The 15000-nt window shown below is 46.8% G+C and overlaps 2 protein-coding genes across 2 annotated transcripts in view; both read right to left on the minus strand.

Moving 5' to 3' along the window:
* Positions 1 to 3119: 3119 nt before the first annotated feature.
* gpr88 (G protein-coupled receptor 88) lies at positions 3120 to 4368 on the minus strand. Its single transcript, XM_076277691.1, has one exon. It carries the CDS (start codon positions 4353 to 4355, stop codon positions 3312 to 3314), a length of 1044 nt encoding a protein of 347 aa, XP_076133806.1. The 5' UTR covers positions 4356 to 4368; the 3' UTR covers positions 3120 to 3311.
* A 2439-nt stretch (positions 4369 to 6807) lies between these two features.
* Positions 6808 to 15000, minus strand: part of cdc14ab (cell division cycle 14Ab) — a gene marked incomplete in the record, with an annotated part of 35920 nt that continues 27727 nt past the window's right edge. Inside the window, 1 exon segment of the mRNA XM_076279090.1 lies at positions 6808 to 9598. Within this exon segment, the coding sequence (XP_076135205.1) occupies positions 9569 to 9598 (30 nt within the window).

Below are 15000 nucleotides of genomic sequence, written 5' to 3' on the forward strand. Positions count from 1 at the left end.
TGTGTGTGTGTGTCTGTCTGGGGGGTGGTGGGGCATTTGCACCGTCATCTTTCATTGCAAGCATGGGCCATGTTAGGAGAGACAGGTCAGAGGCCCTGGAAGGAGAAAGCAAGGAAGAGATGGATAGAGTGAGAGAAAGGATGAAGGAAGAGAAGGAATGGAGGGAGAGAAAGGATGGAGGAAGAGAAGGAATGGAGATAGAAAAGGGACATTTTAACCTTCCTCTATCGACCCAATTTTAACTTTCTCCCACAAAGTGATGGACACTCTCTCTCTCAGTAAGGTCCATATGCTCTCTCTTTCTCTCTCTCTCTCTCTCCCAGTAGGGTTGAGTCGTAAGGAGCTGCTGGTTCATGCTTACAATGAAAGATGAACACACATACACACACACACACACACACAGACACACATATAAACAAGTCTTCATGTCTAGTGTGGTGCTACTGTCTGTGGGTGTGTGCACATACACATTCAAGCGCAGTTCTATCTGTGTTCTAATGTCCATGTGAGTATGCCCGTGTTCTAATGCCCCTGTGAGTATGCCCCTGCGTTCTAATGCCCCTATGAGTATGCCCCTGTGTTTTAATGCCCATGTGTTCTAATGCCCCTGTGTTCTAATGCCCCGGTGGGTATGCCCCTGTGTTCTAATGCCCCGGTGGGTATATCACTCCGCTACAGCCCTCCACCTCCTAACCTCATTCCACTATCGGTGTTCTTACTTTCCCTTTCGGTCGCCATTGTTCCCTAAAATACCACGTCAACGCTCTCCACTCTGCCGTCTTCAAACAGAGAGACTGCGGGGCCACCAGGGGTCAACTTTCCCCTGGAGCTCAGCCGAGGAAGGGCGTAGCGTCTCGGAAATCAACCACGTGAGTCACTCGCCACACTCTGGCAGACCCATTTAAACCCCCCACACATACACACATCGCACACATACACACACATACACACACCACACACATATACACACATCACACACATACACACACTACACACACATACACACACCACACACACATACACACATATACACACACCACACACATATACACACACCACACACATACACACACATACACACGTCACACACACATACACACACCACACATATAGACACGTCACACACATATACACCACACACATGTACAGCCCCTGTCACACTACCAGATCTCCAGAGCACTGCTGGCCAGTCTGAAAAATGTGTGCCGCAGTGTTCTAAGTGTGTGTCCTGTCCTGCCTGCTGCACTCGGAGTGTGTCCCTGGGAGAGTCCCGCAGACTGAGGTGACACTGGAGCCTTCAGGGGTGTGTTTTCTCTCTCACACATGCACACACACACTTTTTTCATCTATTTAATTATTTGCATTGTTGGTTTTTGTGATCAAAGTGGGAAATCAGACACACATTGTGTCTAATTTCCTTCTTGTGTGTTTTGACCTTCATAAGAGGTCAATCTGACCTTCACCTTGAGAAAAGAACACTCACATACACACACACAGTAGTCAGAACAGCACAAACTTTCAGGCGTGGATAACTTGTGTTCTAATGCCCCGGTGGGTATGCCCCTGTGTTCTAATGCCCCGGTGGGTATGCCCCTGTGTTCTAATGCCCCGGTGGGTATGCCCCTGTGTTCTAATGCCCCGGTGGGTATATCACTCCGCTACAGCCCTCCACCTCCTGACCTCAGCACACTCAGCACACAGTGAGGTGAAGCACACACTAATCCCGGAGATTTGGGCTTAAAGGGTTTTATATTCTGGAAATGCAAACTGTAACCCTAACAGGCACTGACCATGCACTTCCCTCCTTTAACCCTTAAAGGTGTACCGTCACACCGGAATGTTGGAAAATGAAACTTCTAAAAAATGGGTTCATTGAATTTCCCGTGAGGGAAATTTGGTCTCTGCATTCATCCCAATCCGTGAATTAGTGAAACACACTCAGCACACAGTGAGGTGAAGCACACACTAATCCCGGCGCAGTGAGCTGCCTGCTACAACAGTGGCGCTTGGGGAGCAGTGAGGGGTTAGGTGCCTTGCTCAAGGGCACTTCAGCCATGCCTACTGGTCGGGGTTTGAACCGGCAACCCTCCGGTTCCAAGTCTGAAGCTCTAATCAGTAGGCCACGGCTGCCGCCCATAATGGATTACATGGGGGGCAAGGCTGCCCCCCATGTAATCCATTATAGCCACGTCCACACCAAAAAAATGTTCCACCGATATTCCTTTTCTTTTTCACTTTAAAAAGCAACACAATGTACGTTTTTTGTACCTTATAATAATGGCGTTAAGTTCATTTTGACACACTGACATTGGCAATGCACGCCCAGAATGCCTTCTATTGCATTATGCAATGTTATTCTCATGGGTAGGACTAAGCATGACCCTTTTTGTCTGTTTCAGACGAAATGATAGAGAAAAGTGTAGAAAAAAGGCCCATGACTCCAAATTGGTAGCTGTGAATTTTAACTAGGTGTGATTTTTAACCCATGTTCTACGCTTCATTTAGACACAGCACATTTACATAATGTCCGGAGGAAATACTAGGAGGGGAGCAGTAGAACAACCGGCTGACGGCTCCTACACACAGCTGCGTTCGGACTTCCACATGACCGTTTATGTTGTTCAGATATATGGCCTAACCGTTTAACATCCGCAGAACCTCCGGTCTTACTGCTCCTACACACAGCTGCGTGCGTTGCGTTGCTGGAGACGCATCCCATTCACTTTACATGGGCCGTTAGAGGCCGTTACACGTATGTCTGAAAGCCCTCTGTGTGTTTTTGCGAGTGTGTGTTGGGGGTGCAAGATGGCCTACTTGATAGGTAAAATTGAATTACGACATGTAATCTAGTCTGATTATAGTTACTTGGTTTTTTAATCTGATTATACGTAATCTAGATTACTTGAATCAGTTACCCAACCTCGCTTTGGTGTCTGCTAAATTAATACATTTAATGAATAAATGTTATCCAATGCAAATAATATTGGAGTGGTAAAGGCAATGTATGGACTGAGAAGGCTACTTCTACATACAGTATTACTGAGAATAATAAGCAAAAGACATTTTATTTAAAAACATGTTTTTAAAAATACATAATAAATGCAACTAGCAAACCGCCACATAAAATTACACTGTGCCATGTACTCAAAGCTTCAGATATACAAAGAACACCATAAAATCAGCCCATACAAAATACTGTTAAAAATCAGTTTTCAGTACACAAAGTATGAGCGTTTTCACCAGCAGTCAATTTACTACCATCAAAAGTGCCACACAGATCTGATCAGATAAATTGTCTGTTTTATCCTTGTTCAGTTCATGTCTCCCAGGAAGGCCCGTCGGCTGTTTTGCCGGGGCAGAATGTGAGAGATTGTGCTGATATTGATCGGCTCGATTCCTACCACCGACCCCCTCCAGAAGTCCCACCTCATCACGGAGCGCAGAGATTTCCTGAATTCCTCGTTTTTCCAGGTGTACAGAAACGGATTGGTGACGAAGAGCGTGCAGAACACAACCCAGAGCGAGGTCCAGAGCGCGGCGGGCACCTGCACGAAGAGCCGCGCCACGAGCGCCCACAGCATGGGCTCCGTGGTGACGACGAACACGAAGCACACCGCGAGCATATACAGCCCCAGGCGCTTGTCCTTGCGCGGGAAAGAGTATGGGAGATTGTTCACAATTTGGAAATTTAAGATGCTGACCCGTTTCACGCTGATTTGAACCCTTCTAAATATTTTGAAATAACAGTAAAGTACGATCGCCGTTTGTGCCGTTACTGTGCAGGCCAGCGTGGCGCACGCAAAAGAGTTGGCCAGGACAGATGTCCCGTCGATGGAGGATGCTGAGGCAGAATGAGTGCTCGCGCATCCTTCCGTAGGATAACCAGATGTTGTGAGCCAGGGCACGAGACAGCCCACGGATATGAGCCACGAACCGCTTATCATCCACTCCGTGTTTCGTCTCTGATAGAGCGACTGGTATGTAGCGGGCACTTTGGTGATGAGCACATACCTGTTGACGGCGATGAGCGAGTGCGAGAGCAGTGACACGGTGATGCCCAGAAACAGCAGGGCTTCTTTGAACGCCTGATACCCCGGACTCAGAGCGCTCCCGGTCGACAGTATCACCGCTTCGTGAGGCATCCAGAACGCACACACCAACAAGTTGGCCACGCAGCCGTTCACAATGAAGGCATTGCTAGCGGTGCGGAGCTTCTTGAAGGTCATGACCAGGTAAACGACCATCAGATTAAGCACGGCACCCGCCACGCCCATGAACGTGTAGAGAGTGGCGAGGCAGAGGCGTGGACCGCGTGCCATGGCGCATTCGACCAGTTGCACCGACTCGTTGGCCATGACTGACTGAGTCCGTGTTGTCTGTGGGGAGAATCAGACCCGATAAATTCACGCATCATCTGTTCTGGCGCAGCCCAGGTAGCCCGTGAGTCCGCGGGAGAGGATGGCGGGGGACTGAACAGCACTCGCGAGCTGCCTCTACCACTGCAGCTACCTTCACTGATACTGCCGTGGAGACAACAGCGCAGCTCCAGCGCACTGCGCGAGCAGATAAAGTGGTCGAGATAAACTAGCCTCCGTGATTCACGAGCGCATCATGAATTATTCAGATATCAACAAACGGTGGAGCCGCGCGGACAAATCATCAGCTGCATCAAAGCCCAGAGACCCATTAAAGCGCACGGCCACGCGTGCCATTAACGGCTGCAATGGTTAACCAGCCTGTCTCGTTCTGCATCTGGCTCATCTTCATCGTCATCATCATCATCATCATCATCTTGATTTCCATTAAATTCCATTCATTGTTGGTAACCACTGAAAATACTCAACGCAATTTGAACCCTCTCGAAAATAGGTACTTTCTGTATCATTCAAATGAGGGTACATGATTATTCTATCACATTTTCTATGCAGTGAAAAAAATAAAATAACTGCACTTATATATAAAAAAAAAATATATATAAAAAAATTCAAAGAAACCAATTTCCCAGTGATAGCGCGTGTAATCTTCAGCTTGGTGTCACAGATGGACACACCTTCCAGACACGGGGCGCGTGGCCTCACGGTAATCATCTAATCAGGAGCGATCTGATGGCGTGACAGTGGACATGAGCTCATTGTAGTGCGCGAGCTTTTAGCGCCGCCTCACGTGGCAACATGAAAGGGCAGAGCATGACCCGAGAGAAGGTGGGCTGCAAGTGTTGCCGCGCCGAGCGGCAGATCTGGAGAGACTGATTGCAATGTAAGGGAGCTCTACAGGGCCCACTTCCCCGAAAGCATCTTAAGCCTAAGAGCGTCGTAAAGTCCCTCTTACGAACGTCTTAAGATTTGCCGACTGTTTCCCGAAACCATCGTAGCTTAAGAGCGTCGTGAAAACACTCGTAGATCTACGAGTGCTCCAGAGTACTCGTTACCGGCTAAGAGCGTCTTAACAGTACTTCTCACTGAGGTCACCAACAGGACATACAGAGGAATTACAACTTAGAATACATAATCCAACTTACGTTCCCATTCTTTGTTGTGTTTACCTGTGATGAATCAGATTTTAGCGTGCAAAATAGCCTACATTTAATGGTCATAATAATGTGATGAAAAGCGGACAAAAATGCAATCAAGTTATGAAACGAGACGTTGCCAGAATAGTTTGACATTATCTTTGCTAAGTGAATATTTTATTAGGCCTATGAGGTAAAAAGCAGAGAAAGCAACATGTGGTTTAGTCTGTAGCCTACTGCATCAAAATCTAAGCCTGCACATTTCCTCTCTTTCTTACTCGACTTCTTTCTTATCTTCAAACGTGTTCTTAAGTGACACCGCGAAAAATTATTGCATGGTGCAACAATCTAATCTTAAAATAATTATTTATGTCTCTGTGTGGTATATAACCTACTTGGGATGCTTACATGCAGATGTCAAAGTGTTTCTATTTTCGTATTGATGTGAATTAATGTGTAGATCCGAAGTTTAAATGGTAGGCCTATAGCTGTGACGTGCAGTCACCTGACATCACCGTCAAATCAGGGGATATTTCAGAACTATTAACGTGGACAGCTCCCCTTAAGAGCATCTTAAGAGCAGCGCACGCGCGTTCACGCTACGAGCATGTTCGGGAAACAGTCGGAAAAACCAAACGAACGATCGTAAGATGAATCGTAGAAAACCCTCTTAAGAGCGTGTCTCCGTCGTTATCGGGGAAGTGGGCCCAGTTCTTTAACTTTAACCACAAACCGACCCGGAGGTAGGCCAGACAGGAGTATTCAAATAGATCTGACTGCATGGTGAGTGTGTGTGTGCATCTCAGACAGGCCTAAGAGTTTGCAGCTCTCAGTTTAAGCACCATGGTACGTTCTGTCAGAAGCTGTGGAAAGCTCTTCTCTTATCAGGGGTCTGGACCATAGGTCTGGACTCATGGAGTGGAAGTGAGCCGAAAACTGCTGCACTGAGAGACAGCCAGTGTGGCGTGTGTGTGTGTGTGCGTGCGCTGAAGAACTGCGTGTGTGACACTGTGTCTGTGTGTATCTCTCACTCCCAACTACCCTGCTGTCTCTGTTTTTAGCCTGTTCAGTGAAGCTGTGTGTGTGTGTGTGTGTAACTGTGTCTTTAGTCCATTGTCTCTCTCCAGCCTCGCAAACCTCTTTGTGTGTGTGTGTGTGTGCGCGTATCTGCGCGTCTCAGCCATTAGCCTTTGTTGGGCTCGTTTCCGTCTCTAAGTGTTCGCAACACCTCTGTGTGTCTCCAGTGATCTGGGGCGTCAGGAAATAGAAAAGAAGTTCTGAACACGTCCACGTTTGTTCAAAATTAGTTATTTTTTTATTGTGATCCTTCCATCTGTGATGAGTACAGTGCAAAACAAATATATTTAACATATTTCAGATATTTATTTCCTTAACAGTCATCTGCTCACAAGCTCCTGGGTTTACATATGCTCCTGAAAAGCCAAATACTGATCTAGAGCAACACAGTTAGACTTCTTTACATCCATACGGCTGGGAAAAATATATACCTCAAACAGTATTTTACAGCTATTCTCTGTATATTCCAAAGAGGTAGAATACTTCAGTCAGAAAGAGTCCCCGGTCTAAACATGTGAACAGAAAAGCAAAGCAAAGCAAAACAAAACGAAACAAACGGACGCGGATGCAGCGGGAAATGTGGAGGGTCGTCATGACAGGAGGCTGCTGTCGCCATGGTTTCTGTCGTCGTGTCGTCCTCTTTCAGACACAGTGTCGTGTGCTGCTGAGCCTTGTGTGTGTGTGTGATGGTTTGGAGGGACATGAAAGGGAGTTAAGGTGTGTGTGTGTGTGGGGGGGGGTCAAATGCTTCTTGATTTTACCCTTGATTTTACACAATCCACTTTTAGGCACCAATGACACTATGTTTACATCATCATCATCATTATCATCATCATCATACAAAAAAAAAACTCAAAACACATCAACAATAACAACGGCACAAGATGGCGACTGGACTAGTTCTGCTGCTGTTTTGTCTAGGACCAGTCTGCCATTCACAGGAATCTGCTCGCTCACACACACACACACACACACACACACACACACACACACACACACACACCGGATTTTAGTCAGATATAGACACACACAAACACAGCGTTATAACAGTCTCTGTCCTGCTTGTGCATTCACGTCTTCAAATGAGAAAATAAAAGTAGCGTTGGTCATCAGTGCTGGTCATCAGCGCTGGTTTGGGCGGCGGCTGGCTGGTCGCTGTGTGCGTTACATAAAGACCTGTGCATCACAACAGCTTTTGTGTGAGTCGCCTAAAAATAAACTGCACTCAAGTTAAGGCCAAGCTGGGGGGGGGGGGGGGGTACAATGGTGTCGGAGCTTCATTATCAGAGGAGTGTGTGTGTGTGTGTGGACTGATAAGTAAATCTCTGCTGTTTGAACATCATGGAACTGTAAATGGGTGCTACGTGTGATCATGTGAAAGTATATGCATGTGTGTGCGTGTGTGTGTATAGCAGAATGGTTGAGAGGAGCTGATGACCGTGTGTGTGTGTGAGGAGTGAGAGTGTTTTGGAGATGCAACGTGACGTGTAGTCACATTACAGTTGCTGGTGTGTCATTACCTGGGACGGATGGAGAGAGGACCATAAGACCCCCCCACACACACACACACACACACAGGTACTCAGGGAAAAGAGCAGTCAGAGCCTCCACAAGCTGTTTTCTCTAACACACACACGCACACGCACACACACACACACGACGACACACAGGACCCTACAGTAGATAGGGAGATTAGGCACTATGAAGAGTGAGTTTTTCTTTCACTCTGTCTGGTTGCTACAGTCACACACTTAGGCACCCTCAAAAACACCCTGAATCACACACACACACACTCTCTCTCTCTCTATCTCTCTCTCTCTCTCTCGCTCTGTCATACATTCAAAATACACCTCCAAGCTCGGGTAGTTTACCATGACACGGCGCAATGACCATGAAGCAGTCATTGCCCCACACACACACACACACACACACACACACATGCCAAGATTGGTGTGAATTACATCATTTAAATGATACATTTTTTGAAAGAAAGGTATAAAGAAAATGGAGAAGCCGAAAGGTGATGAGGTCCAAGGTCAGGACATTATTACCATGTGTTATCAGGATGAAGACGTAGAAAATCCCTTTTCAAATCGAAAAATCTCTCTGCCGCTCCCCTGACGAGAAGAGTGGGTGTGATCATGAGGATTTCCTGATGAGAGCCGTGTGTGTGTGTGTGTGTGTGTGTGTGTGTGAGGGGGCGACTGCACAGTGGGAAAGACAAGTTCTCATTTTCTTTCTCCCCCCTGCCCCACAGCAGTCCCAAGGGCTTCAGATACAGATCCAGGTGTGTGTGTGAGGGGGTGTGTGTGTGTGTGTGTCAAGGTCTGGGTGGTGTTCAGCAGGGGTCTTCACAGCAGTCCATCTGCATCCACTAGTTGGTGTCTCTGTCCTGGGTTCACGAGCCTGTGTGTGTGTGTGTGTGTATGTATGTATGTCTGTCCATTGGTGAATCCTCAGGCTGTGTGTGTGTGTCCAGCTGTGAATCCTCAGGCCCCGTGTGTGTGTGTGTGTGTGTGTGTGTGTGTGTGTGTGTGTGTGTGTGTGTGTGTGTCTGTGTGTGTGTGTGCGTATCCATCGGTGAATCCTCAGGCCGTGTGTGTGCGTGTGTGTGTCCAGCTGTGAATCCTCACGCCCCGTGTGTGTGTGTGTGTGTGTGTGTGCGTATCCATCGGTGAATCCTCAGGCCGTGTGTGTGTGTGTGTCCAGCTGTGAATCCTCACGCCCCGTGTGTGTGTGTGTGTGTGTCTGCGTATCCATCGGTGATTCCTCAGGCCGTGTGTGTGTGTGTGTGTCCAGCTGTGAATCCTCACGCCCCGTGTGTGTGTGTGTGTGTGTGTGTGCGTATCCATCGGTGAATCCTCAGGCCGTGTGTGTGTGTGTGTCCAGCTGTGAATCCTCACGCCCCGTGTGTGTGTGTGCGTGTCCATCGGTGAATCCTCAGGCCGTGTGTGTGTGTGTGCTTAGCGTAGGGTGGCAGCTTTAGTACTGAAGATATTCAGACTGAAGGGACTGTAGGAGAGAAAGAAAACACAGGTGGTTACGAGCAGAACACACATGCACACACACACGGATACACACACACACACACATACATACACACAGAGGTGGTTACGAATAGAACACACGCACGCACACACACGGACACACACACACACTTTCATACATATTTAATCTTTCCATATACACACACAAACATTACACAGACACAGAGAAACACAAGTGCACACACACACTTAAACACCCCCCCCACACACACACACACACACATACACACACACTCATACACCAATTCACACATCACAAACACACAGAAGCACACACGCCTGGTGATTAGGCAGCGTGGAAAGAAAGAGAAGGATGAGGAAGAGAGGAGTGAGTGTACAGTTCTTCATCTTCCACTGTCTTCATCTTCCACTTCATCGACCACTGTCACTTTCCAGAGAGAGAGGGGAGGACAGGGAACGAGTGATGAGAAGAAGAGGAGAGGAGAGAACGGAAGGGAGGGCAGAGGAGGAGAAGGGGAGAAGAGAAAGAGAGAGGTGAGAAGAGAAGAGAGGAAGAGAGGAGTGATGAGACAAGAAGAAAGGAGAGAGGAGACGAGAGGAGAGGAGGGGAGATGAGAGGAGCACAGCGAGGAGAGAAAAGGAGAAGAGGAGAGGAAGAGCACAGAGAGGAGAGAAAAGGAGAAGAGGAGAGGAAGAGCACAGGGGTGACAAGAGGAGAGGAGAAGAGGAGAGATGAGAGGAGCACAGGACAGGAGAGAGAGGAGAGAAGAGGAGGATGACAGGAGGAGGGGAGAGATGAGAGGAGGATGACAGGAGAAGAGGAGAGATGAGAGGAGGATGACAGGAGAAGAGGAGAGATGAGAGGAGCACAGGACAGGAGAGAGAGGAGATGAGAGGAGGATGACAGGAGAGAGGTGGGGAGAGAAGAGGAGGATGACAGGAGAGAGGAGGGGAGATGAGGAGGATGACAGGAGAGGGGAGATGAGAGGAGGATGACAGGAGAGAAGCACAGTGGCAAGAAGAGGAGGATGACAGGGCTGATTTGCATAAAGATGAGAGGAGAGGAGACGCTGGTGTGTGTGTAAATATAGTTTTGTCCTGCGAGCAGGTGTGTAAATTTAGTTTCCTCTGCACTCTCTCTCTCTCTCTCTCTCTGTGTGTGTCTCCTGCAGTGATGTGTGTAATGCATTATCCTCTGCTGTTTGTGTTTCATCCTCCCCTTGTGCTTCATGACTTGCCAGGTTGAACAAAGGTCAAAGGTCAAAGGTCAAAGGTCAAAATTAATAAATAAAATAAAGGAGGAGAGGGGGATGAGAGAGGGAGGGAGAGAATAACGGGATGGACAGATGAGAGAGAGAGAGAGAAATGGACAGTATCAACAGGAAGACAGATAAACAATCAGATCCCACAAAAGATTTTTCACAAGGTTGTGTACATGTGTGTACGTGTGCATGTGTGTGTGTGTGCATGGCCACTGGCCTAGATCAACACCTTTGACTGAGGCCAGACTCCAGAGGAACGGTGAAGGTTGTGGGTGTGATTATTTGTGTGAGTGTGTGTGTGTGTCTTTGTCTATGCATATGTGTGTGTTTGTATACACATATGAATGAATGTATATGTGCATGTGTCAGTTTGTGTGTATTTGTATGTATGTACGTACAGTATGTGTGTGATGTGGGTGTATATGTGTGTTTGCATGTGTGTGTGTGTGTGTGTGTGTGTGCACTGTGTCTGTAAATAGGGTCTGAGGGTGTGGTTAGTGTTTTCTGATAGGATCTCTGGCTCTGGCAATGGTATGTGTGTGTGTGTGTGTGTGTGTGTGTGTGTGTGTGTGTGTGTGTGTGTGTGTGTTCGTCTGTGTTAGCTCTGTAGTTCTGGACGGGTTTTCCAGTTTCCAGTAAAACGGCAGTTTCCAGAAGAGACCAGAAGCAGGGGAAAGTCCAGTAAGAGAGGCAACATTCCTCTGTGTGTGTGTGTGTGTGTGTGTGTGTGTGTGTGTGTGCAAAGGCCAAACAGAACTGAACCTACATTATACTGCCTTCACATACAAATCTTCAGAGGCGCAAAGTTTATAGACATTCAAGGCGTGGCCAGTCCACAATCACTAATTTAATGGCGTGATTTTGTGATCCAACGTTGGGCGCCGGGCGCAAAAAGGTTATTTATATGTTTCTTAATCAGTCATGGGTGTGTTTTGGGCATAACGTCCTTTAAACCAATGATAATGACATTTGGCATTTCCTTTAAAAGCAAGCAGCGCAACTTCAAACAGTGCATCGGTATTTTGATAGTCAGCGGCACATTTGGAGGAATCTGCTCGCAGAAGGACAGTATGTAACAGGGATTCCACTAAACCTTTCTTTACTAAAAAACAGTTTGTGACTAGCAGAGTATAGCCTACATGCATCTGTACTCGCCTATATTTGAACTCATAGGCAAAGTGAAACTAACTTCACCGTGGTCTAATAGTCAACGACAAAACAGTTCTACACAATTTATTACTTTCACTATTGACTGACAAGGGGTTACCATCGAAAACATAGCCTGAAAAAAGCAGCACTTACCCCAATAAAGTTCGACTGACTGAATAAAAATCCTAAGGATATTTATCCTGCAGAGGAGTTGCTGCTTACATCTCATGACAGTGCGTCTTCAGATGTGCTTTATATGCACCTTTCGCTATAGACCAGGTTTTTTTTTGGTCACCGGCATAATGATTTTTAGACGGTGTAAGATAGCGATTTTTGGATCATGCGCCAGACCACACCTTATGTTGTTAATTGCCACACCCCTGGGCGCAAGGTTTAATGAAAGTGGAGCGCAAGATGAGAATAAGCCTTGTGTCACACTTTGTGCCACCTAGCGCCATGTGCAGGATAGGGCCCTTCATCCACAGCAGAGCCTAGTCAATTATGACACCATTTCCTAAGATCTTAAAGGCACACTATGCAGGTTTTTTAGCTTAATATGCAAGTTATTTAGCTTAATTTACCTTCATTTAACAGCTTCAGAGTCATTGGAATGGTTATGACTTTTTTCGGGTTGAATGGTGGCCGTCTCGCTTCCCCCTAGCGCCTGTAAGCGGAAAAACCACCCTTGCAACTGTGGGCCGGAGGGCCGACGGCCTCAGTGTCAGGAAGTATAACGAGTGTAACGAATTGCTTTACTGCATTCAAATAAACATACACGCCAGGCACCGGCTAGAAAAAGGTAGCGATGGAGTTTCTCAGACATTCGTCATGACAGAGCCAGCGAAAAATAAGCAAAAAACGAAAAAAAACAGTAAGGAAATTGCCAATACTGCATAGTTTACCTTTAATCAAAATAGCCACTGTTTTCCGAGACAGCTGACACCACCTGTTTCTTGCGTTCACTGTTCTTCATTTAATTCACTTCCAGTAAGCATGCATTAGCTTCCCGCTGTTGCCTCATATGACAGATGCACAGATGACAGATTTGTATTGTTGAGCTGATTGAAACCTCACTGCAAGCGGAATGAATGCCTGCATGTCACACGGCTATTCCGATGAACTGTTTCCTGTATACAACAGCTGATAAGATTACATTGTCATGACGTGGTTAACAGCTGATCCAACGTCTTCAACTGGAATGAATTTAGTCCAAAAAAAAGCCCACATGTTAACCTGGCCACAGCAGCAGAGGCTGAACGGGCAGAAGTCAAACCACTCGGCGGCCATCTTGGAAACACACTTTAAGCAGGAATGGGCAGGATATGTGTCGACCACTGCCATATTGCCGTTAGCAACTAACCCCATGCATTTCTGTGGAGATTTTTTTTAGTGCTGTGTCTCCTCATTAAAAGAAAGTCTCTGGAGAAAGTCTCCCCACCACTACATGTAGACCTGTAGTGGCTGAACAGGGAGAAGTCGCGCCTGTGTGTGTGTGTGTGTGCGTGTGTGTGTGTGTGTGTGTGTATGAGAAGTCGCGCCTATAGCCCTTTTCACACAGAGATCACGCAAAATTTACGGGAAGGAGACGTCTTTTTTGCCGCAACGTGTGTCTGAAAACGAGGTGAAAATTTGCCAGCCTGCAGATCTGCTCACATGATGCGGCATTTTGGAGGCTGGACCAGTTAGCAAATGAAAATGTGACGTGCAACAGGGGGCGTGTAGAGTGATAGTCGTAGGCCTTATTATGCGTGCGTGGGCCTTCAGATGCAGCAGGTGTGTATGATTTCCAAAACCATGGCGGGAGAACCGACTGCACTTTGGTTAGCTGCTGCGCACATTTTTAGTACCTTACAAATGCATGTGAAGTTGCTTTGCTTTGCTGTTGCTTAGAATGTCAGATTCTTGCGATCAACGTCTTCAGACAATAAAAAGTAATTTGGAAGGGACATTTAAGAGAAGCAGGGAGCAGTTCAGTTGAAATACTTAATGATCACCGTAGACGAAGATGTTTGACTCTTCTTGGTCAATTTGCATGGGATCTAAAACAGTGGCATAGCCAGAAATGTTCAAATGGGTGGGCACAGATAGCCTGGCGAGCCAGACCCACATTAAAATGTAGGGTCTGGGAACTCACCGTTCGCAGTGCTCAGTCCGAGGGGCGGGATAATCAGTTGTCTTTCAAATTCCCTCTGCACGCAATAGGACAGCGGCAGCGCTATGAGTCCCATGCTTTTCCCACCAGCGGAGCTAGTTGGCTAGTTCAAACGTTTGCCAACTTAATAAAAGCTTAACTCGTGTCACACTGTTCGCCAACAGCAACATCCATCTTATTTGTTTTCAAGTAGCAGGGAATTCAAGCCAAACCGTTGCAACTCTGCCATCAATCATTATGTTAAGCCCACCTAACGACTCTATACACGATTTCATTGGCCCAGAGGAGTTTCGATATCTGGAGCTCACAAGCCAACGGAGAGTTGCTAGACTAGCCCTGGCAGCAAATGTAATTTGCTGCCGCTAGGGGCGCGTCCAGATTTCTAGGCTAGGGCACAGAAAGAACGAGTGGACAAAGCCAATTTGATTTAACATACGAGAGGCCTATATATTAATCATAGGCATGTTATATTTATAACATAAAAGTGGAATTTATTGAAGGCATTTGATCACAGCTGCCAAATTACGCAGAAACATTTTCAACCGGAGCAAAACAATGCATGAATGTAGCTTCGGCGCGTCACATTAAACACAATTGAGACAATTGATTGACCATATTGGACAACTGCAAAGCCTTATCATAGGCATGTTACATTCATGGCATGTATAGTAAGTGACAGAGCACGGCAAAAAAGAGAGTGCGTCCAAATTCACCCATTCTTGAACTACTCGCGAAGTAGCCTACTCATCACACAGACATCACACGTATCACATCACACGAAAGAGCTTTTTCTCAGCTTTTAAACGATGTTAGTCGCTAGTTGTTGTGGCAAACGGTTCGCGA

This window comes from Alosa pseudoharengus, unplaced genomic scaffold (assembly GCF_046254945.1).
Source record: "Alosa pseudoharengus isolate Yale_2024_CS ecotype anadromous, Long Island Sound unplaced genomic scaffold, YU_APseudo_1.1 YU_APseudo_1.1_scf_11, whole genome shotgun sequence".
In the NCBI taxonomy this organism is placed as follows: domain Eukaryota; kingdom Metazoa; phylum Chordata; class Actinopteri; order Clupeiformes; family Clupeidae; genus Alosa; species Alosa pseudoharengus.